Source organism: Anser anser, assembly GCF_964211835.1.
Source record: "Anser anser genome assembly, chromosome: 23".
In the NCBI taxonomy this organism is placed as follows: Eukaryota; Metazoa; Chordata; class Aves; order Anseriformes; family Anatidae; genus Anser; species Anser anser.
Genome location: NC_139744.1, coordinates 2,060,542 through 2,087,239, shown reverse-complemented (window position 1 = coordinate 2,087,239; position 26,698 = coordinate 2,060,542). Strand labels below are relative to the sequence as shown.

General features: G+C 45.8%; 3 protein-coding genes across 11 annotated transcripts in view; 2 read left to right on the top strand and 1 right to left on the bottom strand.

Annotated features, from left to right (window-relative positions):
* The window catches only part of ACLY (ATP citrate lyase), a 31,633-nt gene extending 17,413 nt beyond the window's left edge, over window positions 1-14,220 (top strand). For 5 of the 9 annotated variants that reach the window (XM_083809226.1, XM_083809224.1, XM_083809227.1 and 2 more), the window contains 20 exons: window positions 316-452; window positions 905-966; window positions 1,153-1,270; window positions 1,436-1,590; window positions 2,007-2,097; window positions 5,066-5,207; window positions 7,089-7,257; window positions 7,765-7,869; window positions 8,123-8,319; window positions 8,485-8,566; window positions 8,940-9,050; window positions 9,587-9,714; window positions 9,901-9,994; window positions 10,262-10,416; window positions 11,157-11,307; window positions 11,913-12,056; window positions 12,279-12,392; window positions 12,925-13,007; window positions 13,131-13,207; window positions 13,404-14,220. In XM_083809226.1, coding sequence (XP_083665352.1) covers window positions 316-452; window positions 905-966; window positions 1,153-1,270; window positions 1,436-1,590; window positions 2,007-2,097; window positions 5,066-5,207; window positions 7,089-7,257; window positions 7,765-7,869; window positions 8,123-8,319; window positions 8,485-8,566; window positions 8,940-9,050; window positions 9,587-9,714; window positions 9,901-9,994; window positions 10,262-10,416; window positions 11,157-11,307; window positions 11,913-12,056; window positions 12,279-12,392; window positions 12,925-13,007; window positions 13,131-13,207; window positions 13,404-13,498 — 2,410 coding nt within the window. In that variant the 3' untranslated portion in view covers window positions 13,499-14,220. Of the gene's footprint in view, window positions 1-315; window positions 453-904; window positions 967-1,152; window positions 1,271-1,435; window positions 1,591-2,006; window positions 2,098-3,302; window positions 3,333-5,065; window positions 5,208-7,088; window positions 7,258-7,764; window positions 7,870-8,122; window positions 8,320-8,484; window positions 8,567-8,939; window positions 9,051-9,586; window positions 9,715-9,900; window positions 9,995-10,261; window positions 10,417-11,156; window positions 11,308-11,912; window positions 12,057-12,278; window positions 12,393-12,924; window positions 13,008-13,130; window positions 13,208-13,403 lie in introns of all 9 variants that reach the window. The other 4 variants (XM_083809222.1, XM_083809220.1, XM_083809223.1 and 1 more) reach the window with 1 other exon arrangement.
* Window positions 14,221-15,134: 914 nt separating this feature from the next.
* Window positions 15,135-21,255, top strand: KLHL11 (kelch like family member 11). The gene is made up of 2 exons (XM_083809232.1): window positions 15,135-15,650; window positions 15,739-21,255. The coding sequence occupies exons 1-2, from the start codon at window positions 15,166-15,168 to the stop codon at window positions 17,333-17,335; spliced, it is 2,082 nt and encodes a 693-aa protein (XP_083665358.1). The 5' UTR covers window positions 15,135-15,165; the 3' UTR covers window positions 17,336-21,255.
* On the bottom strand, window positions 18,902-26,377 carry KLHL10 (kelch like family member 10). Its single transcript, XM_083809241.1, has 5 exons — window positions 25,409-26,377; window positions 24,374-24,863; window positions 23,169-23,786; window positions 22,400-22,549; window positions 18,902-21,836 (listed from the first exon to the last, which is right to left on the bottom strand). Exons 1-5 carry the CDS (start codon window positions 25,594-25,596, stop codon window positions 21,465-21,467), a joined length of 1,818 nt encoding a protein of 605 aa, XP_083665367.1. The 5' UTR covers window positions 25,597-26,377; the 3' UTR covers window positions 18,902-21,464.
* Between the last annotated feature and the right edge of the window lie 321 nt (window positions 26,378-26,698).

Below are 26,698 nucleotides of genomic sequence, written 5' to 3'. Positions count from 1 at the left end.
TGTCTTCCCAGGATGTGGAATGCAGCGTCCTTCAGAAATGATAATTTATTTTGGGAGGCTGTGTTAAGGCTCCTTTTTCACATGGAAAGAAACAAGCTGGCTGGAAGCTGTTGATGTTCACGTGGTTGCTGTGGTGGTCCCTATCATATGTGTAGGAAGCATAACAAGATTAATCATGCCTGGCACAAGAGGAGAGCAGCTTTGTTCTCAGCAGATAGCTTCACCTCTCTGAGTTGCCCTTTCCCAGGAATTCGGAATGTTTTAAGACCTTTAGAGTGACTTGAAATCATAACTAATCCTTTTGTTTTTTAATAGTGACACCATTTGTGACCTGGGAGGTGTAAATGAACTGGCTAACTATGGGGAATACTCAGGAGCCCCAAGCGAGCAACAGACCTATGACTATGCTAAGACTATTCTCTCCCTCATGACACGAGAGAAGCACCCTGAAGGTAAGAAAGTCACTGGGACTGGAAAAATTGTAACGAACTAGTCAGGAAGGGTGTATGGCTCCAGGCTGCTCAGCTGTGAAGCTGCATCTGGGGGAAAATCTGAACAAAGCTGGATGGTTACTATGCTTAGAGCTGCCTGGGAGAGCTTCTTAATGTACTGCTGCCTTCTGGGTCAAATAGTGATGGATTTCTGTCAGCTCTTGCTTCAGAGACAGGGTTTGTATTTTTCCACGTAGCAAAGAGCACAAGTGTGGCTCGAGATTCTTATCAGAAAACTTCCTGCTTGGTACAAAACTCTTATCTTCTTCCAGGTTCTGCTAAACATAACTTACTGCAAGCTGTTAGCCTGAACCACAGCGTTGTTTCATTTCGTCCTGCCACTACCTCACGATCTTAGAGCAAGTACTCTGTGTTCTTAAAACAGATTTATTTACGCTTGTTTCTTCCCTCAGGTAAAATTCTGATCATTGGAGGCAGCATTGCTAACTTCACTAATGTCGCAGCCACTTTTAAGGTAGGTGACTATTCAAAAGTAGCTGCAGATGCCCCCAGTCAGCAACCCCAAGCTGTTCTCTCCAGGTCGGCGTAGTGCTGACGGCGCATCTCGTCTAGCAGTTGTTGAGATGATGGGGAGGACACGGTAAACACTAGGCTACCCAGCTCACCTGTACCGTATGTTTGTTGTTTTTGTTTCCTTCAGGGCATCGTGAGGGCAATTAAGGATTACCAAGGCCCTCTGAAAGAGCACGAGGTGAGGATCTTTGTGCGAAGAGGAGGCCCGAACTACCAGGAAGGATTGCGTGTCATGGGAGAAGTGGGTAAGGACCATCTGTTTCCTTCAGTTTGGTTCTTGCCTCGTATCTTCCACCTGCTTCCTGCTTTCTGCTGAGCCTTTTCAAGGTTAAATACTTCGCTTTGGCAGAAGCTGGTCTTGTTCCTTCCCCTCTGCCCCCAGCGCTGACTGTTCTTGTGTGCACGTGCAGGAAAGACGACTGGGATCCCCATCCATGTCTTTGGCACGGAGACTCACATGACTGCAATTGTGGGGATGGCGCTCGGCCATCGGCCTATCCCTAACCAACCGCCTGCCGCAGCCCACACTGCCAACTTCCTCCTCAATGCCAGCGGCAGCCCTTCGGTGAGTTCCTCCACCCCCTCTGTGAAAGGGAACGCTGGTGAGAAGCCTCCTGAGGGCAGCTTTCCCCTGCCTGAACAGGTCAGAGCAGACCTTAGCCACTGTCGTACCTGTACAGTTCAAAGCTGGAGGAAAAGTAGTGACTGCCTGCACAGTTTACCAAGGGGGGCCCTCCTGTTACCCACCTCACTCGTGCAGAAAACACGACCCTTCAACACAAATGTGACTCTTGCACCTACTGGGAACTTGGTCATTTAGTTTTCCTTCTCTCGAGCGAAGTATTTCTATCACTAAATCGTTCTTCTTTGGAGAGTAGCATAGCCAAAATGACCATCTCCTTTTACATGTCCCAGAAGTGGATATTGGGAAGCCTGCTCTGGCATGCTGTCCCTTACTGTCTTGGCTTCTGAATCTTTCAGACTCCAGCACCAAGCAGAACGGCTTCTTTCTCCGAGTCCAAGCCAGATGATATTGCTCCAGCCAAGAAGGCAAAGCCAACAGCACCTCTCGGTAAGTCCAGCGGGGGTTGCTAGCAGTTCACTTCTGCTCCAGGTTGTACTCAAAAGAGAGAATGTGGACTTGATTAATGCTTTGTCTGGATATAAAGAGAAGTAATTTTGTGGTATCCATCTACCTTTTGTTCTGAATTGAATTAAGTGCTTTTAGAATGTGTCCCTTGGTGTGCTGTTAGCTCGTACACGAGGTGAGTCAAAGCTACCTTGATCTGTGACGTTCCTTTCAAGGGAACACCACAATTTGAGAACTGCAGCTTTACTGTGTCCCCGTACATGAGGCCAGCAGACAACAGGTTAGAGTCTCCGTGCTGTGGCTGCTGATCTGGGGCCTGCTTTCCATTTCAGTAACTGTGGGGTTTTCCCATGGGGTGCCGTTGGAACAGTGTAGGTATGCAGAAAGTCCTTTCTGGTACAGTCTGCAGCTTCCTGGATGAACCATCTACAAACGGTGCCAGAAACCTTCCTGGTTCAGTAGGAGCTGTGATGTAGTCCTCAAACATTTAGGGTCTGAGGTTGCTCTGTGTATGTGTGGTGGTGGGGTTTCTTTGTTTTTGTTTGTTAGTTTTTGTTTTTTATTTAAGTTTGTAGGAAGCTTCTTTAGCATGGTGATATGCTTGAGCTTTGGTGGCCTTTTGGTTGTGTTTGTTGGAAGCCTTACTGGGTAAGAGCATGCTGTATGGGAGGAAAACAACAGCAGAACTGGGCAAGGAAAGGATGTGATACCATTCTGGTCCTGCTCCCTCAAATGCGAGGAGATACGGATCTCATTGTCAACATTATGGCATAATGGCCATAGGATTCATGTCCGATGCTGGTGAAACACAACACCAAAAACACACTGCTCTGTTGATCGTTGTGCACAGATTTTTGCATGAGCAGTGCTTCAAAAATATGTAGAAAATATGTTAGCCACAGAGCTTGCAGTGGGGGAGAACAATCTCCTGAACATGTAATGTTTGCGCTGGATTAAGCAAAAGGTTTCTAGATGGCAAAAATCCAAAATTTGACTTGGAGACAAAGAACAGTGGAGAGTGCTTCAGTCTGCTTGTGTGTTGTTGTTTTTTTAACAAAAGCAAAATCCAAAAAGCCCCGAGTGCTGTGGGGAGGAGGGAAGCCCTCTCACAGGTGCCCCTGTAGGCTGTCAGGATGACAGCAGCCAACTGTGTCATATTGTTGCATGAGTGATTCTCTCTTCAACAGATTCAATCCCAGCTTCAAGACCTGGTCCAGGTAGGACTCGTGTGACTAGCTGAATGTGTCTGGCCTTGCTGGCAGCTGACTTTTTTAGTTTTCGTTTTTTGTTGCTGTTTTTTCTCTCCAAAAGATTGCAGTGTTGTCTGGTCCTTCCCTTCCCTCCTGCCAGCATACTTAGCTAGCGCCACGTGAACTCTTCAGCAGTTTTTGAAGTGCAGATCGCATACAACTTTGCACAAAAACTTATTACTTCTAGGGGGGGAAGAACAGGTCTCAAACTTCTTTTTCCCTTCCCTCCCCTCCCACAACCACTGGGGAGAAAAACAGACCTAGCAAGCTGTGAAAAGCTCTGTGCTCTTCACTTTCAGAAAGGAGTAATCATTAACTATTCCTAATAACTGGCCTTTTGTTTTAAAAGGAAACAAAATAATGTAGGTGCCCTGCTTATGAGCCTTGAAGGGCACAGAAAAGTTGCTGAGTGAAGTAAATGTTGCCTTATCGGTTCAGCAAACCATTGAAGCTTGTTGTGTGCTCGGTGGAGTGACAAGAACTTTAAACATTTTCTTGAGCTCAGTGCTAAGTGAGAATAAGCTGCTGAGCTGCAGTCAAAGTGAAGTTTCAAGCTGTTTTCTCCATCATAAGCGGGACAACAGCAGAAGGGGACTCTCCTTCTTCCTTGTGTGGCTTCAGATGAATAGCATCACCTTCCTGGGCCTCTGTTTCCCTATGAATAATAATATTCCTTGCAGGCACCTGCAAGATGATAAATTGAAAGGGCTTTTTAGGGTAGGCAGCTTCCTAAGTACAAGTCACGTGGCAGTGCATCTAAACTATAAACATGTAGTGCTGGAGAGAACAGTGACCGATTTAATGCTCAAGCCAGGCAGAATAGGATCTTGTCTAATCCCTAATGCTATCTAGCTTTGATTCAAAGCCAACAAGAAATCAGCTGTAGACTGACTGGGATCAGCTCAGGGTTAAGAGTTTTAAAATGAACTGTCTGGAGTCAAAGGGAGGAACTCAACATTTTGCTGTGACAAGTGGTATAAATGTATTTGAAGCCAATAGTCCATCTCACTAGCTGAACTGTTGCCCTTCCTGTGACTCTGTCCCTCAAAGCCAAAGTTTTGGGCCGCATATAAATGCTTGGAGCCATCCAAGGAGGCTTGTGTTGGATTCTGATAATCAAAAAGAACTGAAAACAAAAGCTGAGTAACGTAGAGCTCCTCTGCTCTCAGTCTCCTTCGTTTTCTGCTTTTTGTTTTTATTTCCTATCATCGTACTGTGGCGCCCTGTCAAACGTAGGAGGAAAGCCTCCTGTGGTTCTCCCAGATTGTAGGCTGTTGCAATAAAACAAAATTCAAAGTTCCCTTCCTCTTCGGCATTGCAGAATAAATCCATCTGGGAGGGATGTGAGCAGCCCACGTGAGGAGAGGAGGAGGCTGTTTTCACTCCTCATCTCTCCCGTCTTACACCAGCTCCCACCCTGTGATTAAGCACTTGCCCGTTTCATGAAACCCAAAACCTGGCTACTGTGTTCAGAATCCTGGGAAGAGGGGGATGCTGCTCCATCTGCAGCTTCTTCCTTAATCTGGGGAGCGTGGCTACTACATCCTGCAGCTCAGCTGTTGGGTTTAGTTCGGCGGGAGGGGGAATAAGCGTATCTGGGAGGCTTTAGGCAGACATTTAGCAAAGTTTTATCTTGCACAGATGTACATTTTGGGTGTGTTGGTTTGTTTTTTCTTCCCCTCGCCCCTCTCTCTGAGCAGGTAAAGCTACAACCCTCTTCAGCCGTCACACCAAAGCTATCATTTGGGGGATGCAGACACGGGCCGTGCAAGGGATGCTGGACTTTGATTACATTTGCTCCCGGGATGAGCCGTCAGTAGCTGCCATGGTTTATCCATTCACGTAAGTAGCCCGTGTTAACCATGTCACTTCTGACTGCTTCCCTCAAATTCTCCTGTTAGCTTCTTCCTCTTCCAGCCTCTGTTCTGTAGCTCTAGTCCACATCTCTGCTTTTACGCCTTCTCCTACGCTCCCTTCCACCATCAGGCTGGCCTTGCAGACTGCTTCTTACCTCTCTCAACCATTGATTTCAGGCTGCTCTGTTGAAGTACGTGGCTAACGTTAAGCTGTTTCAGGTCCCACTTCATGCACTTTCCAGGGGTGTCCAAATTCTGTTCCTTCATCCCACGAGTGAGGAAGGCGTTACTAGTTGGGCTTTCTTGTAACAGCCGACTGACTTAGCAGAGGCACTAAGGACATGTGAGGTCTCTTCTACTCACCCACTTTTTGCTGCGTCCTTGTCTCTGACGTCTTGGTTTGTACCTGCTGACGCGGGTGTTTTCCCCTCCGAATATTAGCCAGAATCAGAGCAGCTCTGCTAGTTAGACTAAGGCAGTCTGTTGTGTAGCCAAAAAACTATAAAAAGAAAAGAAATCCCTGTTCATCTGGTTCAGACTCTTCCCTGTAGTAGCTGCAGGTTTTTTTAGCAGGCATGAAGTGTGCAGATCCTTCAGTGGGATACAGTTCTCTTGTGGTATTCACCCTCCTTGGCCCTATCCCCGCAGCTGATGAGGATGAGAGAGGTTATTACATGTTTTAAATTGCCCTTGGGAGGAACCTCCAGAACATGGCTGTTGTGGAGACGTGGTGCACAAGCAGTTCTGTTGTCGTGCCTCGTGGCTGTGAGGCAAGGGTCTTCCTGCGAAACAGGGCAAGCAGCGAGAAGGAAAGGAGCGGCTGGTTGGCCTTCTGGCGCAGTGAGATGGGAGCAGATGTACGGGTAGGAGGCTTGTTTCATTTCTGTGGTATTTACAGACATCCAAGGTAGCTGATGTCTAATCAACCTCTGTCCTGCAGAGAATTGTGCCTCTCTTGTGCGTTAAGTACCTTGTGCTGTTAGTCCGTAGTGCTGCAATTATCATCAGGGCTGTAATACCTTCTCAGCAAGTGCAGACCTCAGGGTGCTAAAACTGACTGCAGGCATAGCCACATCCGTAGCTGAGTGGCAACCCCTTGCAGCATCACAGTTGTTCAATGAGGAAAAAGCCACTGGGATAAAAAGCTTAAGGCTATCTATTAATAATCTATTTCTGCTTGACCTTTTCGAGGAAGTCAGGCTGACAAAACCTGAAATGTTCCGGTACAAATGTAACGGTATGGAAACACAGCCAATATCTCTGGACTCCTAAATGGTTGAGTAATAGACTTCAAATTTCAATCAGAGAGTCTACCATACACAAAGACCATACACAGAAGACAACACCTACACTGAGACTTTCCTAGGTGCATCTCCTTCGGTGTGTGGGGCAGGGTGGGCACAGTTTCACTGTAGCAGAATTGGAAAGTTGACTGGCCCTCACATTGTTACCCTGGCTGTTCGCCACAGGTACTGGTTTCCCCCCAGTGCAGTATTTGTTCCAGTCCAGTAACGCAGCTTTGCATGCATCTCATTCATTACTCTTTCTGTGCCTCATTCTGTCTTCCAGCTTGGAGTAGAATTGAGGCTCTGGTAACTTCACTGTGGGAGAGCTTATTCATCTTGCTGGATGCCTCTGTCCCCATTAGCCCGTCTCCTTCCATATGCTGCTCTGTTCTATACTCTGAAGAACCTTCTGCTGTTAGTATGGTCCCTCCCCATGTACACTCACTTGCTAGTGAGTGTCTCACAGTCAGTCTTGGTGTCTGAGAATTGGGGTTTGCAAACTCCTCTATCTGCATGCATTGTATCCCTCTGTCTTTGCAGTAACCTTAAAAGTCAGGCCATCTTCATCTTCTCCTTTGTAGTGGTGACCACAGGCAGAAGTTCTATTGGGGCCACAAAGAAATCCTGATCCCAGTCTACAAGAACATGTCTGATGCCATGAGGAAGCACCCAGAGGTGGATGTTCTCATCAACTTCGCATCCCTGCGCTCTGCTTATGACAGCACTGTTGAAACGATGAATTATCCACAGGTGAGTAAGGGATCTAGAAGAAGCTCAAGAAAAGAAGGAAGATCTTGTAAACATTGTACCAGTGCTTCTGGTGCAGGTGTTTATTAAGCTATGATGGTATTAGGAAATAGTCTTGGTCGGATAAATACCTCAATCCTAACTCCTTGTAGACTTTAAGGAGGATGCTGGAGTTGTATAGAAGTCTGATGCTGGACTTGCGTTTTTATAAGAGGAGCTTGGCACCTCTGTGTTTGTTAACAATGATTACTTTGGGTTGGTTAAAATACAGTGCTGCTCCCTAATCTGCGAGGCAGAGAAAAATTATCTCAGCAGCTCATTGGGACTGCGGAGAAGACTATAGTAGATTGTGGATCTATGCACTGGGCTTTTCTGTCTAATAACTGCTTAGTGGCCAGGCAGGGAGCAGCATGCTCATGCCCTGTGAGCAGCTGCCTCACTCCTGCGTCCTGCAGAGTTGGTTAGGATGGCAACGCTGGGGCACTAATGGCTCTCTTTATCTTGGTGCAGATCCGCACAATTGCCATTATTGCTGAGGGCATTCCAGAGGCACTGACACGCAAACTGATCAAGGCAGCAGATAAAAAAGGAGTCACTATCATTGGGCCTGCAACTGTAAGTACCGATGACCTTTTACTCCCCTTGTTCATCTGTCTTAATCTTCAGATCAGCTTTCTCTGAAGGATAAAGTATGTCCTACAATACATCTTGTCTGTAGTCATCTAAAGTGCACGTTAGCTGACCATTTTAAGGTCACATTTGTCTTCCTTTGTTTTATAAATACTGACAGAAGGTTGTTTTACCCAAATATTCCCAAGTCTCATGCCTGTTTTACAGGGCTTTACATCTTTCTCTAATTTTCTTGTAGGTTGGTGGGATCAAACCAGGTTGCTTCAAAATAGGCAACACGGGAGGCATGCTGGATAATATTTTAGCATCAAAACTGTATCGTCCTGGCAGCGTGGCTTATGTTTCAAGGTCCGGAGGAATGTCTAATGAGCTCAACAACATAATTTCCCGAACCACTGATGGGGTCTACGAAGGGGTGGCCATTGGAGGAGACAGGTAGGAGTCCATCTTCAACAGACAAACCATTTTTTAAGTCAGCAGAAGAAAATTCCTGAATCGTTAGTCGTGTGGGAGTGAAGGGCAGGCTGGCTGTTAACTTGTCTGAAAGAAAAGCTTATGAATCAAACTCAACTTCTGTCGTTCTTCCTGTGTTATACCCAGGTATCCTGGTTCAACTTTTATGGATCATGTCTTGCGCTATCAGGATACCCCAGGAGTGAAAATGATTGTGGTTCTTGGAGAGGTGAGTGAGACCATCTCACTCCTATCTGAGAAAGACCCAACTGCTCAATTCCAGGAGCACCTGACCTAGCAGCTAAAATACTAAATAACTACCACAATTAAGTGGCAACTACTTAATATACTTGAGATATGCCAATGTACTGTTCTAAAATATCTGAATTTTTATTTTGTGCTCCTTTAATGAGAAGGAATTGAAAGTTTCCAAAACAAATATAGTCTTCCCCATTTTAAAGAAGAGAATTTCTTCTCAGACTGAATCCATTACTCAACGAAAAAAGACAAAAAGTTTTTATGCGCATCTCAGAGCTGGTTTCTATGAAAGTGCGAAGTTGTTTGTTTGTTTTGAACCAACTCATCTCTCTTTCTCTCCACAGATTGGAGGCACAGAAGAATACAAGATCTGCAGGGGTGTTAAAGAAGGCCGTATCACCAAGCCAGTGGTGTGCTGGTGTATTGGTACCTGTGCCACCATGTTCTCTTCAGAGGTATGCACAAAAGTGGGGGCAAATGCCTTAGATAGATGAATATCTGTGGCAGAAGGAAAAAAGGGAGCTTCTCCCACTGCACCTAAACTGGAACAACTTCATGTGCAGAAGTTATTAAGCATCTGTGATAAAAACTTACTGTGCTTCTGTAGCTTGCCACTGGAGGTTTCCAGAGGATTCCACTTACATGTAAAGGGAGCCCACAGATCCTAGGTAATGCAACAGATTTTAATAGTAGCCAGCTTCTGGAGTAGGAAGGAGAAAGATACACGTTAAGCAGCTTTGGAAAGTGGAGTAAAGTTAGAGAAGCAGAACTTGATGGAAGAGCCTGCAGTGATTCCAGAGCAGAAAATTCTCTGTGTATTGCTGTTTTGACTGCAGTTGCAGCCAAGAGTTCTGTTAGCCCAAATAAAAAGGCAGATTGTACAATCTTTGGTATTCCCGTGACCAGTTCCCTGTGCAGTTCTGTACTCTGTTTTACTCTCTGCACGTAAACAACTTGTATTCCTTACTGCTATCGCTTCTTTTGTTTGTAGGTACAGTTTGGCCATGCAGGAGCTTGTGCTAACCAGGCTTCTGAAACTGCTGTTGCAAAGAATCAAGCTTTGAAGGAAGCTGGTGTGTTTGTTCCCCGGAGTTTTGATGAGCTGGGAGAGGTCATTCAGTAAGTCACACTAACAGGGCACCTTGTGCAGGGACAAAACCAGTTAGGGTACTGACTCTTAACTGATATGGGGGTGTATTTCTGCTTAAGGAAAGCTGCCTCGGTTCATTCTGGGTTTTTAAGGTCTAGACTAAGACCACCTCACTTGTCTCTCAAAAGGATTTAATAAATGGATTCTCTCCCTAGGTCTGTCTATCAGGATCTTGTAGCCAAAAGAGTGATCGAGCCAGCTGAGGAAGTGCCTCCTCCAACTGTTCCAATGGATTATTCCTGGGCAAGGGTGAGCTATGCCCCTTTACCTGATTCTTGGTTCCACAGATGCCAGACAGGACGTTTGCTATGATTCCGGATGCTTAAGATGATAACGGTGTGGTGTTTGGGTTATATCTCAGGCTTTGTAGTGTTATCAGTGAGCTCACTGGCTATGCTGGTTCGAAGCTCTAGAAGCTGCCTTGAGGGCAAGTTTAAGGCTTTGTTTTTGGTCTCCTGCTGCCTCTTGCTTCTAAAGGGGATTACTTAAAATCCCATCTTTATGTTGTGATTTCAGGAACTGGGTCTGATCCGCAAGCCGGCTTCCTTTATGACAAGTATTTGTGATGAGAGAGGTCAGGAACTGATTTACGCTGGGATGCCAATAACTGAGGTCTTCAAAGAAGAGATGGGGATTGGAGGGGTTCTGGGCCTGCTCTGGTTTCAGAAGAGGTGAGGCAGCTTTTGTGAAAGTCCCCAGACTCTTTAGCTTGAAGCTTTGCTCATTTATTAGTAGACTGTTAGGCACAAAAGTAAGGTGCAAGATTCCTTTGTGAGTGTAGATTCGTTGGAAGTGCCATCTCTAGCCTCTCCTCAGAGGCCACAATCAGCATCTTCATACACTGTGTTTCAGTTTTGGGGTGAAATTTTCCACCAGTTTTGTGGTGCACCGAGGAGACTTCTCCATTTTAGTCCTGTTTCACATTCTTTGACTGCTTGCTCATTATAGTTGCCATTTCAGCCCTGGAGAGAGCTGGGGAGTCTGCAAATGTTCAGTAGCCAGCCTACAGGGAACCTTCTGAATGACAGAAGTTCTTGCTGGTGTCATTAGAGGCACTGCTGGCACTAGCTGAAATGCCTAACTCAACAGAACTGCAACCCAGCGTTGCTCAGGGCACTCCTTGAGGGGACTCTCAGAACCTACTGATCAGCCAGTTGCGTGTGTGCAGGCTCAGCCTACCAAACTGACCCTCAGTTCTAAGCTAAATAGCTAAGTGGAAACTGAATAAAATCTAATTATCTCTGAAAAGGCAAAGATAGTAGGATGCACTGATGGCACTGTGGACCTTACAGCTCCCTCTCTGTTCTACTACTTTCATGCAGGCACCTAAAACACAACTTACTGTCCACTCTAAAACCAAGTGTCTCGTGTTTTCTTTACAATAAATGACCTGGGTCTCTCTCTTGCTCAGGCTACCAAAGTACGCCTGCCAGTTCATTGAGATGTGTTTGATGGTAACGGCAGATCACGGGCCTGCTGTATCTGGAGCCCACAACACTATTGTCTGTGCAAGAGCTGGAAAAGATCTCGTCTCAAGTCTCACTTCAGGCCTTCTCACTATTGTAAGTACCTAATATCTGGAAGATTTGCCATGCGTTACTCAGTCCAGGTTTTAATACTAGTAAGCTAGAATTTGGAACAGCTGCAGAGCCGTAGTCTAGCTTGTGTCTGTTCACTCATACTTTGAATTTCTGTTGAATTCCTCACTAAAACCTTGATTAAAGTGAAAAGCTACTGGAAGAGACAGTTCAACTTCTGTGCTGTAGGTTTAAAATCTAGTCCTTTAAAAATTTTTTCTAGTAAGCAAGACTATTTTAGTATCTCGTGTTTGTGTCTACGAATATTCTGTAGAAGCTTAATTGCTGTCAAAACTAAAACCGTCAGTTTTGGAGGAGACTAGGCAACCATACAGGGACAAGTAATAGTCTGAATAAAATGGGCTTTAGATTACATTCACCCCTACCCTAGTCTGTCGTGGAGATGACGTGGCTATGCATTGACGGTTAATATTACTGAGTTATAAAGCAGATGTTTAGTCCTGAGTGCCTGCCTAACTTTACTTTCATGATTGCATCAATAGACACAGGATGGGGAAGATAATCCTGTGCTTGTTTTGTGCCTTAACTGTGAGTCCTTTGCTGTAATCCCCTTTGTGTTTCACACCCAGGGTGACCGGTTTGGTGGAGCACTGGATGCTGCAGCTAAAATGTTCAGCAAAGCTTTTGACAGTGGGATTATCCCTATGGAGTTTGTGAATAAGATGAAGAAAGAAGGGAAACTGATCATGGGCATTGGACACAGAGTCAAATCAGTAAGAAAAATGCATTATTAGTACAAATTAGAGGCGTGTTTTTGTTCTGGTTTTGTTTTTCTCAAGTGTGGAGGGGAATTGAAGGGAAGAAAACTAGCAACTTTCAGAGGCAGCTTTTGGTTCTCAGGACTTGTAAACCATGAAAACATAAATAGTCAAGCTTAGGACAAGTACCTGTGTAAGATGCAACATCAGTGACTGTAATATGTTCTTAACTTGCAGATAAATAACCCAGACATGAGAGTTCAGATTCTCAAAGACTACGTGAAACAGCATTTCCCTGCCACCCCACTGTTGGACTATGCACTTGAAGTAGAAAAAATTACAACTTCCAAGGTGAAATGTGCTAGTATTTATTTTGTCTCAAGCGCTTTTTCGTACTGGGGGAGAAATGACCAGTGGTTAATGCTATATTTTAATTGCAAAGCACAGTACATTGTTGCTGGGTTTTTATTCTTCTATGGGAGACTTTGGGCCAAGTACAAGTGCACTTTGGTAAGGCTGAAGATGTTTGTTGGACACCAGGAAAACGCTGAACAGGCTGAAACCCATTATCTGAGTTGTCCACAGTATGTCTGGAACTGCTACATTCTTTAAGCTGGAGGCAGAGCTAGTATGCATGATGGGTGGTAGTAGATAAACTCTGCAGTTTTAGTAAAACATTGCCCTGTTGTTTGGGGCTGTCCTTCCATCATTTGTGTTAAGCATGGCTCTTGCTCAGGTTGCTGGACAGCCTCTTGTATCACTAGGTATGTGTCCACAATTACGGGTAACCTTCAAGTTACCCTTGAGGATGAAAATTACCAGATGAACATCACTTGCCATTGTTAACATCTTTATTTGGGGTGTGTGTGTTTATGTCCTTTAGAAACCAAATCTTATCCTGAACGTAGACGGCTTTATTGGAGTTGCCTTTGTTGATGTACTCAGGAATTGTGGCTCTTTCACACGGTAAGTACGTATTGGGCTGTTTTTCTCTTGGGTCATGGTTTGATAAAAAATGATAGAAGCCATACTGCCAGCCCATGTGGGACCAGGGTTTCAAAAAAGACATTGATTTATTTTCTTTTGCAGGGAAGAAGCAGACGAATATATTGATATAGGAGCTCTTAATGGCATCTTTGTGCTAGGCAGGAGTATGGGATTCATTGGTAAGTTTGCTGTGTTCCTGCCCCTTCCTTCCATGGGGAGATGCACTGTCACCATGAACTAACACAAACGTGAACCTCTGGGGTCTCAGTCTAAAACCCAAGTTGTACGAATCCAGAAATCAAAGTTGTTTTAAGACAAAGTATGACTAGAAGGAGGCTCAGAAATTTTGTAACATAGAAGTTGTTTTCCTTTTAGGACACTATCTAGATCAGAAGCGCTTGAAGCAAGGCCTGTACCGTCACCCGTGGGACGACATATCCTACGTTTTACCAGAGCACATGACTATGTGATAACCAGTAGTACTGCCTCAGAATGTCACTTCAAGAAGCTGGAAGCCTGCACAGAGGACAGCCACAAATGGGACTTTGATGCATAAAGGCCATTGATACATAGACATTGAGCTGCCTAGTTAAACTGTGCGAAGCAACTGTTTTATAAGAATAGAAACCTACTCAAAAACCAAAACGATATTCCATGTTACCTGCTGTATTTAATACTGTCTCTCACACTTTTATTTTTTACTACTCTTGTTTTATTTTGTTTCCAGGAAAGATTTTAAGGATTTCAGGGGGGAGTTTTTCTCATAGACGCAGTCATTTTGAACTTACCCTGACAGACGGGAAAGTACCCATCATTCCCATAAGCTATGATTTGGGTGTTGTGTTTTTTTTGTTGTTGTTTTTTTTTCCATTTTGTTTACTGTGTTCATCTTCACAGTCTAATCATCATAGCCGGAGTAGTGGGACCACTGCTGATGTATAACCAATGCTACTCAAACTCTGGTGTAGTAATTTAAAATGTAAAGCTGTAACATACTGCTGTTAAAACTGTGAAACTCCATGTATTCCGGTGTCTGTATTTATGCAAACAACTTCTCATTTACTACTAGATTGCTGGTATATGGAATGTCAGTCTCCCACGTTATCTGCAGATGCAAAAATAATCTCAGTAATAACTTTAGCATCCTACTTGTCTGTGTATTGTAACCAAACAAATAAATGATACACTACTAGCTTATCTGGATTCTTTTTTCCCCTTCTCCCTTTTAAAGGTTGGTTGTAAACTCTAACTGGCTCTGTGACGAGCTTGGAAATACTTGTATAACCACATGCCAAACCTCAGAGCAATTACTCCTCTGATGGTGTGTGTTCTAGAAGAGTTTAAAAAAAAACCACCTGTGACTTACCCTGTAGTGTAGGTTAAGGGCTGAAACCTTGCAAATTAGAAAAGAAAGAGCAGGAAAAATAAGTATATAAGTGGATAGCATTATACCATAGTTATGGGACTGTATCATGATGCATAGTAAAGAGGGAATTGTCAGCTGCACCTCACTTTATTCTAATTATCGAACAAAAAAATGCATACCTCAGTCAGAGTTAGTGAATTTCTCACATGAAGCCCCTTCCCTGCAGGCTTGCCTGAGAGAATGACGTTAAGGAGAAAAACAATCAAAAGGATAGCTCAAGGCTTTTACAAAAACCATGCCTGTATTTCAGGTGTAGCATCCCTGTACCATTTGGCAGAGCAATCTGATCCCTTTAAATAATCCCCTTAAACTCGCACCATGCCTAGCGAGCTCCCTTTGTACTCTATCACGAGGCATCTGGCAGGGGGCACAGGGCGAGAGCCCAAGCCGAAGGAACACCACGGGGCAGCCCCGGCGGCTCCCTCTCGACCCGCTTTTCCCGTTTGCCGGCCGGCGATACCCCGAGGGGAGAGCGGCTCCTGCCTGTCCCCAGCCCTCATTGTTCAAAGCGGCCGGTGGGGGTGCGGGCGGGGAGGCCCCCGGTGCCCAAACGCCTCCACGGGTAGCGCGGGGGTATCACCTCAGGCACCCCCCCCCTCCCCTCAGGGTTCCCTGGCCGCCATTTTAGCTCGGGCGGCGGCGGCGTCTCCCCGCCAGGGGGCAGCGCTCGCCCGGCCGAGGCGGCGCAGGCGCGGTGGCCGCAGCCCCGCTATGGCGGACAAGATGGCGGCGGCCGCGGCATCCCCTCAGCCGCAGCCCGGCCCCAGTTCACCGGCGGCGGCGGCGGCGGAGGAGGAGGATGGCGGGGGCCCGCGAGGCGGCGGGGTGGACGGGGAGGTGGAAGCGGAGGAGTTCGGGTGCCCGGCGCACTGCGCTGACCTGGCGTGGCGGCAGAACGAGCAGCGTCGCCACGGCCTCTACTGCGACATCACTTTGGCTTTCTGCGGCGGGCGGCCCGGGGTTTGCCGCGAGTACCGGGCGCACCGCTCCGTCCTGGCCGCCGCCACCGAGTACTTCACGCCGCTGCTCTCGGGGGGCTTCGCCGAGTCGCGCTCGGGCCGCGTGGAGCTGCAGAAGTGGAGCTCGGAGGGCGGCCCCGACCCCGACACGGTGGAGGCCGTCATCGGCTTCATGTACACCGGCACCATCCGCGTCAGCCCCGGCAACGTCCACGAGGTGCTGGAGATGGCCGACAGGTGAGGGCGAGCCTCTGCTCCTGCTCGGGGGGCTGCCCGCAGCCCGCCCGGTGGGCCGCGGCATTACCCCCGTTTGTTTGTTCCACAGGTTTCTGCTGACCCGGTTAAAAGAGTTCTGCGGAGAGTTTTTGAAGAAGAAACTCAATCTGTCCAACTGCGTCGCAGTTCACAGCTTGGCCCATATGTATTCCTTGAATCAGCTGGCCCTCAAAGCTCAGGATATGATCAGGAGAAACTTCCACAGAGTTATCCAAGATGAGGAGTTCTACACTCTGCCCTTTCACCTTGTCAGAGACTGGCTCTCAGACTCAGAGATCACGGTGGACTCTGAAGAAGTCCTCTTCGAGACAGTTTTGAAGTGGGTTCAGAAAAATCCCGAAGAAAGAGAAAGGTACTTTGAAGAACTTTTTAAACTGCTGAGGTTGTCTCAGATTAAACCCACTTACCTTACTCGCCACGTCAAATCTGAAAGGCTGGTATCCAGCAACGAAGCCTGTGTGAAGTTAGTGTCAGAAGCTGTGGAAAGTCACGCCTTGAGGTCTGAGAACTTGCAGTCTGGTAATCTGCAACATTCCGCTTGTCCGGTAGCGTTGTTGCCGCGTTTTGGACAAAACATGGATGTCATTATGGTGATTGGTGGTGTATCGGAGGGAGGAGATTACTTGAGTGAGTGTGTGGGGTATTTCATCGATGAGGATAGGTGGGTAAACTTACCGCACATACATAATCATCTTGATGGGCATGCTGTTGCTGTGACAGAATCTTATGTTTATGTGGCTGGCTCCATGGAACCGGGATTTGCCAAGACTGTAGAAAGGTACAATCCAAATAGAAATATTTGGGAACAAGTCTCAAACCTGATAACCAGAAAGCATTCTTTTGGCCTTACCGAAGTTAAAGGAAACTTGTACAGTATTGGTGGACATGGCAATTTCAGTCCTGGCTTTAAAGATGTAGCCATTTATAATCCCGAGCAAGACAAATGGCATAACCTGGAGTCAGCACCAAAGATTCTTCGTGATGTCAAAGCTGTTTCTGTAGAAGACCGATTTGTTTATCTTGCTGCTCGTACCCCAGTTGACAGTGATAGTGAAGATGGATTGAGGGCAGTTATTATCAGATACGATGCTGAAACGAGGCAGTGGCAAGATGTAGAGTCTCTGCCACTCATTGATAACTATTGCTCTTTTCAGATGTCAGTTGCAAACACAAACTTTTACCATACAGCATCCTGCTGCCCTAAGAGTTATCCTATAGATAATGAGGAAGCCAAGATAAAGATCTGTGGCAGGGCCTCAGACGAAATACTTGAAAGTTTACCCCCAGAGGTTCTGAGCATTGAAGGGGCAGCTATTTGTTATTATAAAGATGATGTTTTCATCATTGGGGGGTGGAAGAACAGCGATGATATTGACAAGCAATACAGGAAAGAGGCCTATCGTTACTGTGCTGAGAGGAAGCGCTGGATGCTCTTGCCTCCCATGCCTCAGCCTCGCTGTAGAGCAACAGCCTGCCATGTGAGAATCCCCTTCAGGTGCTTGCAGGGCACACAAAGATATCCTATGCCACAAAATTTGATGTGGCAGAAAGATAGAATAAGACAAATGCAGGAAAGACAGATGCAGGAAATACACCGACACTCTCTAAGTTTACGAAGAATGCCACGCTCACAGATTGAGTGCTAGTATCCGGAATATCACTCCTGATGAATCTAGTTTAGGAAATACTGGGCTAAACCCTTTTTCCTAGGCTTGATATGTCTTTATAAGATATCAGGATGTTGCTTGGGTTTGATGCATAAAAATAACATCTCTTATTGAAAATTAAGAAGCTCAGAAATTGAGGATGAATGGGAATTGAGAAACTATCAGAATCCAACAATATTACTTAACAGTGCCAAGGAAAAACTTACTTTCCTCTAATAGGTCACGAAATAGATCTTTGTTTTCAAGGATTTCTGTTGAGTTAGTCTCTAATGGTTCTGTTTTGAAAATCAAAGATCTCTATGTTAATTTAGCGGTTACATTTGTGTGTGCTGAAAGCACCTGTTTTATTTGCACTTAATATATTGACATTCCTTTGACTCTCCTAAGTGACTAAACTTCACGTATAATTAGTGTTAGTGCACTTGGCTTTCCAAAGTTGGAGGCGAGTGCAATAGTTACACGTACGTATGAAAATGAAAGCACAATCTTTCTTTATAAAGAATTACTTCAGGATGTTTCTATGTCTATTAAATATTTTGTAACTGTACATTGTAGAGAGGCAGCAGCGTTTGTAATGGTTGATCAGTAGAACATCAGACACTTGCTAAAACGGAGAATTTGAGGCAGTGGATCTTTTCCAGGTATGTCTGGAGATGCTCTGAGTTCGTCTTTGACGGCTTCGTTAGAAACTTGGGTCAACAGTCAGCCTGATGTAAGGAGTGGAAACCAGCGATGCAGTCTAGCCACATCAGTGTGGGTTAGTAAGAATGACATTATTCCCCAGGAATAGATTGAAACCTGAGCTACTTGTCGATCCTTTCTCTATTATTGCACGCGTTTAATTCAAGTGAAAAAGCGGAATAACCCCCACAAGCCTGTTTCCAGCCTGTCTTTGACAATCAATACCTTTGCCTTCAGTGTATTTTCCCTAGAAACTTAGGGTAGCTGTGCTGCTTAACGAATCAGCACCTGGTGTTCCTCTTGGAGGGACATCGTCGGCTCTCAGTTACTGATGACATGAAGATTTTTAGATGCATCTGGAGTTTTCAGTCTGGAAATAATTTACGCGTGTACTGTGGTTGTAAGGTTTAACCTGATTAAAGGTACCTTTGGGAGTTTTTAGGTAGTTTTGCATATATCAGGGCCCTGCTTGGCTCTGGTATGTTTAACTGCTATACCCCTGAGGAACAGAAGGTGGAATAGTTCCTTTGCAGTATCGATGCCTCTTGGTTATTGCTTCCACTGAACACTCCTCCTCCCTGATCTGAAAAGCTCCAGGACAGTTTTCATTGCCAGTTTTCATTACCTACCTCCTTTTCTTCCCCATCCTTCCCTTCATTTGAATGTTCCAGGTTTTCACATGTGACCAAACTCAGGACCTTAGGGAAGGGAAAGGGAGGAGTAACCAGGTTGTTCCAAAACTTACATAGACAAACATTGATGAAGAAGGCGTTTACTGTCTTTGGTTCATATGATAATTTGCTGGTGGTTTTGATGTGGGCAACTTCATTGCAAAAGGTCTTCTAAACAGTTTTTGTTTGTTTGTTTTTGTTGTGTTTTTTTTTTTTTTTAAACTGTTTAGCTTTCTGAACTGATACTTCTCATTTTCCAATTCAGCAGGCAACCTAGATCATATCTGAAACACTGGGTAAGTCTTTCAACCACATAATATGTAAAGGTTTCTCTGATGTGTACTTTCCTTAATGCTCCACTTTGCAGTTCACTCATCACTTTGTTATCAATAACTGGTCTTTTTGTAATAAGAGAATAACCCAGCCTTGTAAAAGTTATATTGAAAATCCAACAGTTCAGTCTCAAATTACTTATCAGTGGTAACCATCCTCTATTTTATTTGCCTGTTGGATTATTATGCAAGGGCAGATCAAATTGTACAGTGCTGGCTTAGTGCAAGAGAGGAAATGTTTAAGTTTGTTCGGGCTTAAGGCTGATGTTCGGAAGTGACTGTTGCCAAATCAGCTCATGTAGGCCCTTACGGAAGGGGTTAATCAGTGGAGTTTGGCCCATGAACTCGTGTGGGTTTGTCTGGAACAGTTTTCAGAATTACTGTCCCTACCGCAGGGTTTGTGAGTAGAATATGTGCAAATGCCTCACAGCTTTTGTACAAACCCCATTGATGTAACCTAAGTGGGGGCTGAATTTAAGATGCATTGCCAGACTTTGCACAGAAGCAACCGAGAAGAGTTTACCTCTTCCATCCCACCGACTTGGCTATAAGGATTTGATGAGCAAAGGATGGTAGCATGGCAGACCACCACAGCTCTGTCAAAGCCCTTATGTAGTCTGTCGGCAAATCTGGGACAATTTGGGGGGGAAATCCTGAGGTTGTTATTTCAGCTGAATAGCCTGATATATGGCAGCATGCAACAAAGTTAGAAGCAAGAACAAACTTCTTGCAGTCTCTCTTTTTCTAAGCAAATTTGATATTTGCACGTACCGTGAGAACTTCTGACATACAGTCTGTCTAGTTTACTAAAGACATTCCACTTAAAGACAGTGTCAAAATAGCTTAATATCTGTTTAACATGTGGATGCCAGCCATGATTTTGTATGTGATGCACTCCCTCTTTCTGTGTTCTGTTTGCATGGAGAGTGATGGACACTGTGAACAGCACCAGTTTGCTCTAGCTTTTGCTAGGCCAATTCAGTGGAATTTTTGAGTAGTTAGTTGTTTGGGTTTTTTGTTTGTTTTTTTTTTTTAAGCCTTGACTTTAAGTGGACCAATTTCTTTGCAGTTTTTTAACCGACAAGTCTAACCATCCATTGTCCCACCCGTAGGTGTTCAGAAGAACTGAATTTGGCTGTAATTTAGCTCACTAACCTGTGAAACATAACAAATTCCTTGGGGCCCTTGACTGCTGTAGCTTGCTGGGTATTTATAAAAAATGATCCTATAAGCAACAGGCTGGGAATTCTTCCACTGTGTTTATACTGGCTAGTTAAATGTGAGTAAGATCCTAGTGTGATTCAGGAAGTATTATAAGGCTGACTTTTGGCCCTCTAAATGTAAAGGAACATCAAAGGATCAGAGTTTTCCCTCCTCCTTATGACAATCACACCTCTATAGCTGTAATGAATGTGTGCCACAAAATGCATGTTTCATGTCCTGTCTTTCTGCTCAAGGTATTAGTGAGGTAGGACGCATCCTGCCTAGCACTAGGTGGTCACCGTAGTCAGTTCTCGGTGCCATAAATGTAAATAGTATTTTATAAGGACATGAATATTCTGTTAGTAAGGTTTGTATATATTTTCAGTAAGACTTCCTCTCACACACAGTTGGATACCACTCCAGAAATAAAGAAAACATGCCAACTTTTTAGCATGCATAATGAATAACGATCCTAGATTGATCGCTATTAACAACTTGGGTCACCGAGAATAGCAACTTCTGAGGTTATTTTTAACACAACATTGCAATACTATGTTGTAACATTCAGTGGCTTTAAAAAAGTAAATATTTTATGGCTTAGATTTATTTTCAGCTGTGTCCACATTATGTTAGAAAGCAAACCATATTTCTGATTTGACAGTCTTAAGTGGAAGTCTTATAAAACAGGTGCTCCTGAGGATCTAATCCTATTACTAATACGAATGTTAAGTGTGGAACTAACTAGATGTTCGAAGACCATTAATAGTCAGATACTCCTTATAGGTCCATGTCACTGTGGATCACGGCAGCTGTACTCTCCTCAATGTTAATGTAGACTTCAGCAAGTTGCTTGGGCAAGCAGCAGTCCTGTACTTACTTCCAGTAAGGTAAAGTAGTGTGTGTGTATAGGCTGTTTGAAACTCTCCTACTGTAATGTTCTTTACATTAAATACACTGTACTAAAGTTTATTGTAATAAGTGAATTAATGAAAATAAACCTTTTATTTCTCTAGCATTCTGTCGTGCCTTGTGCCTCTTACTGGTTTTAAGCTGTTATACAGGCTGTAGCCAATAGGTCTAAATCGTACTTTTTTTGGTGCCATAGAGTGAAAGTTCTAATTACTAATCATTCTTTTGGTCTGTATCAATTTTGCTTACTTTTAGAATAAGCAAATACATTCATTTGCTGCTTAGAAGACTTTATTAGCTAAGGGAAGCCGTTTATACAGGCAGGGTACTTGTCGAAGAAGTGTGCTTGACTTCCGTTTGCAGTGACTCCACGCTGTAGTCACGTCTGGCGGCGTACTCCCCAACGTTCGACAGCCCTGGCACCACGCAGCAGCTCAAAGCACTGCGGTATATGCCCATGTCGTGAGCATCGTACCAGTCGTCAGCTTTTTCGTCGTAACACTCAACATTGAAAGTAGTAGAAAAACCGTTAAAGCCACCAACCACAAACAAAAGATCGTCCACCACTTCGATGCCAAAGTTGCTGCGAGGGTTGAACATGGTGGGGACTGTGCGCCACGTGTTGGCAATGGGGCTGTAGGCTTCCACGCTCCGAAGACGGTTCACTCCATCAAATCCTCCTACCTGCAAGTGTCGAAGGTACAGAGCTGAAATAGGCCTTTCCTCTTTTGCTAAGGCAGCTGAATCGTGTTGTGGATGTGTAAGACTTTTAACTTGTTCTGCTTTCTTGAGTTTGAGCATTGCTGAGAGCACGTGATCTCAAAACACAACGCAGACTGCTCCCTTCTTCGTTCCAGAGCTTCCAAAACTATTTTGTGTGTCTGTCGGATTCTTATACTTACCCACACGCTGCATTTAAGTTCTGTGTAAGATAAGCAGGACCAAGCAGAAGTACTGAGCTGCTAAAAGATTTTATCAACAGCAGAAAATAATTTCTTTGCTACAACTGTTTAAAGGTTGTGAACGTATTTTTTCATAATGAAAAGCCTGCAGCTGACAGTATTTTCAGGGGTATTTTAACCATCCTTGCCCTCAACTTTCTTCCCCAAATCTCACTTTGATTTTCAAGCTGGCCACTTGCTTCTAGCTAGGAGGTGCACATTAGCAGAGTTTCAGCCCATTAAACAACAAAAAAAGTATCACGAGTGCCGGGTGCTGTTGTCGCAGGGGTACCACTTCTACCTTACCGCATACACTTGTTTTCCATATGCAATCACACCTACTCCACTTCTTCTGCTTCTCATGGGGGATATAAAGGTCCATTGATTTGTTGTGGCGTCGTACACTTCAGCTGTGGATAAGCATTCATTCCCGTTGAACCCGCCGCATATATACACCTGTTTACAGGAGGAAAAAAAGGTGAGCAGGGTGCTTGTATTGGTGGGAGAACATGCTGAGAAGAAAATGGCCTGGCTGTGTTTTTTTCTTAATTTTTTTTTTTTTTAAAGATAATAGTCTTTTTGTCCTGGGTTGGAGGTAGTAACAGTGCAGGGAGTTATTCAAAGCAGCAGGATTTTGATCCATTTTTTTCCTGAGCTCTGTGAAGCATCCAGGCACGGTATTTGACCTGCGACCACAAGTATTGTCCGGCAGCAGCCAGTTTCGCCTCTTAGCTTTGTATCTGCAGCTCCAGGATTTAATGAGTAAGGTTTACATGAACTTTTTCCCCTCTATTTTAAATGACTCATCATGTTAAAGGGAGCGATTGTTTTGTGTCTAGCTCCCACAGCTCCTCTTTTCTATCTAGAGGATGAACTGTGGGTGGTAGCTCTGTTTATCCAGTACGCAGCTCAGCACGAGGCTGAGCTCCAGGAAGCTCTCCACCTCACCACGCTCTATAGAAGAACAAAGCTCATCCTCGCCGTGTAATGCTGCACAGTGATATCTGTTTGACGCCTTGTCCTGCTCACCGTACTTCAACCTTAACCGCTGTGACAAATCTCCCAGACCTTTTACCTTATCGTACAGCGTGGTTGCACCAGCGTCGCTTCTCTGCTCTTGCATGGGAGCGATCAGCGTCCACTGGTTGGTCTCGGGCTCGTACCGTTCGGCTGTGCTGAGGCGCGTGTACCCGTCAAACCCTCCCATGGCGTAGATGTAGTCGTTGAGCACGGTGACGCTGACGTAGCAGCGCCGCGAGTGCATGGGTGCGACCTGGTGCCACGTTTTCCTCAGCGGGTCGAACCGCTTGACGCTGTTAAAATAATCCACGCTGTCGAATCCTCCGATAACGTAGACAAAGCCTTTCAGAAAAGCGGAGCCGTGGTAGGCACGGGGGCTCTCCTCCTGGCACGTGACGTTCACCCACTTGTCCGCGCGGGCATCGTAGGTCTCGATGGCGTTGGTCGGGCTCCCCCCGCTCCAGCCCCCGATGGCGAAGAGGATGGCGTAGGGCAGGCGAGGCCGGGTGAGGGGGTTGATGAAGTCAGAAGCCGAGGGGCCGTTCGTGCTGAGGTCGTACATCGCTGTCAGTGCGCTGATGATGATGGGTTTGCAGTCCTCGTTGTCCTTCACGTAATCGTGCATTTTAACTTTCTTCATGAAGTGGTCTGCCTGCATCAACGCCAGTCGAACCTGAAAACGCAAAAGGAGGTGAGAGTGTTGATGTTAAAGTATCGATGTTTAATATTTTGGTGTCCTTCCCAGATGGGTCCAATGCTGGATGGCTTTGATTTCAGGCTAGAGTGTTGTCTAAAGCTTATCACAGAACCGGAGAATTAAACGTGTAGTTTTTAGCTTGTCCAGAAAAGGGTACTCAAGGGTAAATGATCCCATTTTGGGGGAGCCTGCCACGACTCTGCCATGGCACTCTCCTGCCCGCAGACTGAAGCTGCTGCAGCTCCTGCTGCTGTTTGCATAGTGTAGCTTGTCTACAAACACTCATAAGCTTTGTGTACCTGGACATAATGTCAGCCCGTGTAATCTTCAGCCCTTCCTGGATGTGAGCAATGATTAAACTCAAGCTCTTAACGTGAGGAAATGTGCACTTAAAAGGGACTCCCCAACCTTGGCACAGCACGTAACAGCACGCAACGCTCGCTTTTCCCCGAGCAGCGCTGGGAGGCTGCTGTTTCCTCTGCTCTGACGAGGAAAGAGAAGCGAGCCAACGTCTCCAGGGCCATGCAGGTGGGCAGGATAGGTGCCGCCGCAGCAGCACTGACCTTGCTCAGCAAGACGGAGATGTACTGCTTCCTGTTCTGAGGGTCGTGAGCGATCCACTTCAGGATGGCCTCGAACACCACGTCTTCTTGTTTCACGTTGAGTTCGTCTTTCTCGATGATGCCCTTTAGCTCGTCGACGGAGAGGTCTAGAAACTCCGCGGACACGTTGATCAGCTCCTCGAAGTTATGGAGGATGAACGTGTAGGCCGTTTGTTGCAGGTTGGGACAGTGGTAACAGTTTGTGAGTCGGCAGATGCCGATGCAATTCTCCAAGCACAGCTGAGATTTTAGGAACTCGCAGCACAGTCTGACGATACCCATGATGTTGAACTGGTCCGCTGCGCACAGCAAATTTTGAACGTTTTCGGTGGTGACTGGTACTGTCCTGGTGTAGGCGTACTCGATAATGAGATTCATCATTTCAGGTGAAATGCCGGGGATTTTGTATACTATCTTCTCTTTGTTGTTCCAGCCACTGGTAAACAAAGCCCTGAAAAAAATAATAAAAAAATAAATTAAAAAGCAATGTTGGGGGGAAAAAAGGCTTTTTCTGTGTTAACCCCCGACCCTGTTTTCCCATATGCCTTCCTCCCTGGGCACTGGTTTTGGGCACTAGCAGCAGTCGTGCTGGGAGGCCCTGTGGTTTATTGATCCATGTTTTACCAGCTTGTTGGATGATTTTAAATAGGAGCCGCAGCCTCAGGCTGTGGACAGAGAGCAACAGAGCCCATGGCCACCTTGCTCCAGCAAGAGAACCAGAGGCTAACGGTGTGTGGGGCAAGAAAGACTTGTGCCGGGGGCCAGGCTGGCCACGCTCCCAGCCCTACGTTCGTCAGACACCGCTGCCAGAGTGGCTGCAAAATGCCAGGGTGTGGATTCATTCTGGTGACCAGGCTGCTATCAGGACTATCTGTATCTGCTGGCCGAGAGGCTTAGTGCCAACGTAGGCACCAGAGGTATGGGAAGAGCATAGGACACAGCCTAGGAAATACTGGTTGTCCCCATTCCCGCTATAAACTCATTTCTAGTACTGACCTAAAATAATGACTGCAGCTACAGAGGATGTTCTTGTGAGCATTGAACTCAAAACCATTCACGTTAATGATCACATCACAGAGTTTCCCTTCCAGGCGAAGCTCGTTGAAGACTTCGCAAGCCATCGCGCTCATCTTCCTCTCCATTTGTGAGGCCGAAGAGCTGGTGGGAGCCGAGGTGTCGTCCATGTCAGAGCCTGGGTCAGCGGAAGGAGCTTCTCTGAGGTGCTACAGGGCTTTCTCCTTGCCCTCCTACATTTTGTCCCAAACGCTGCCTTGTCTGGTGGTTCTGGAACCTGCCCCGTAGTGAGCTCACAGAGGCGGGGAGGACCCGGGAGCTGCTGCCCATGGGGCTGGGGGGGGCTCAAGCCCTGCGGGCACGGGGGTCCTGCTCCTCACTCCCCCAAACCTCAGCCTAGACAAGGCTGGGCCTTGTACCCACACCTCGCTGGTGGCTGCTCGGGGCGAACACAGCCCCATGCCTCCCGTGCAGCTTGCTTGTATCCTTTAGCCCCCACATAAAGCCCCCCGACGACAGGCACCAAATGCTTAGAAGTGCCCCAACACGACGGAGGAAGCCAAGGCACAGGCTTGCTCGTGTGGGTGGTGAAGCCACGAGCCTTGCACCGCTCGTTTGGAGGAGAGGAAGGGTTTTTTTGGGGGGGTCAGGCCCAGGGAGAGGAGAGCGGGGTACACCTGGGGCCCCCCCTCCCGACTCCTCACGGCCGCCTTCCCCCTGGGCTTTGTCACGGCTGTAGGTGAGATGGGTGCTGAGGGAGCACCTCTAGGATCGGCATAAACAAACAAAATAAATTAAAAAATAAAAATAATAAAAATGTTTGGACTTCTTCATACTGCTGCTGGTGGTTTGTTTCTTTCTCCTTTTTTTTCTCCTCCTTTTTTTTCTCCTCCTTTTTTTCTCCTCCTTTTTTTCTCCTCCTTTTTTTCTCCTCCTTTTTTTCTCCTCCTTTTTTTCTCCTCCTTTTTTTCTCCTCCTTTTTTTCTCCTCCTTTTTTTCTCCTCCTTTTTTTCTCCTCCTTTTTTTCTCCTCCTTTTTTTCTCCTCCTTTTTTTCTCCTCCTTTTTTTCTCCTCCTTTTTTTCTCCTCCTTTTTTTCTCCTCCTTTTTTTCTCCTCCTTTTTTTCTCCTCCTTTTTTTCTCCTCCTTTTTTTCTCCTCCTTTTTTTCTCCTCCTTTTTTTCTCCTCCTTTTTTTCTCCTCCTTTTTTTCTCCTCCTTTTTTTCTCCTCCTTTTTTTCTCCTCCTTTTTTTCTCCTCCTTTTTTTCTCCTCCT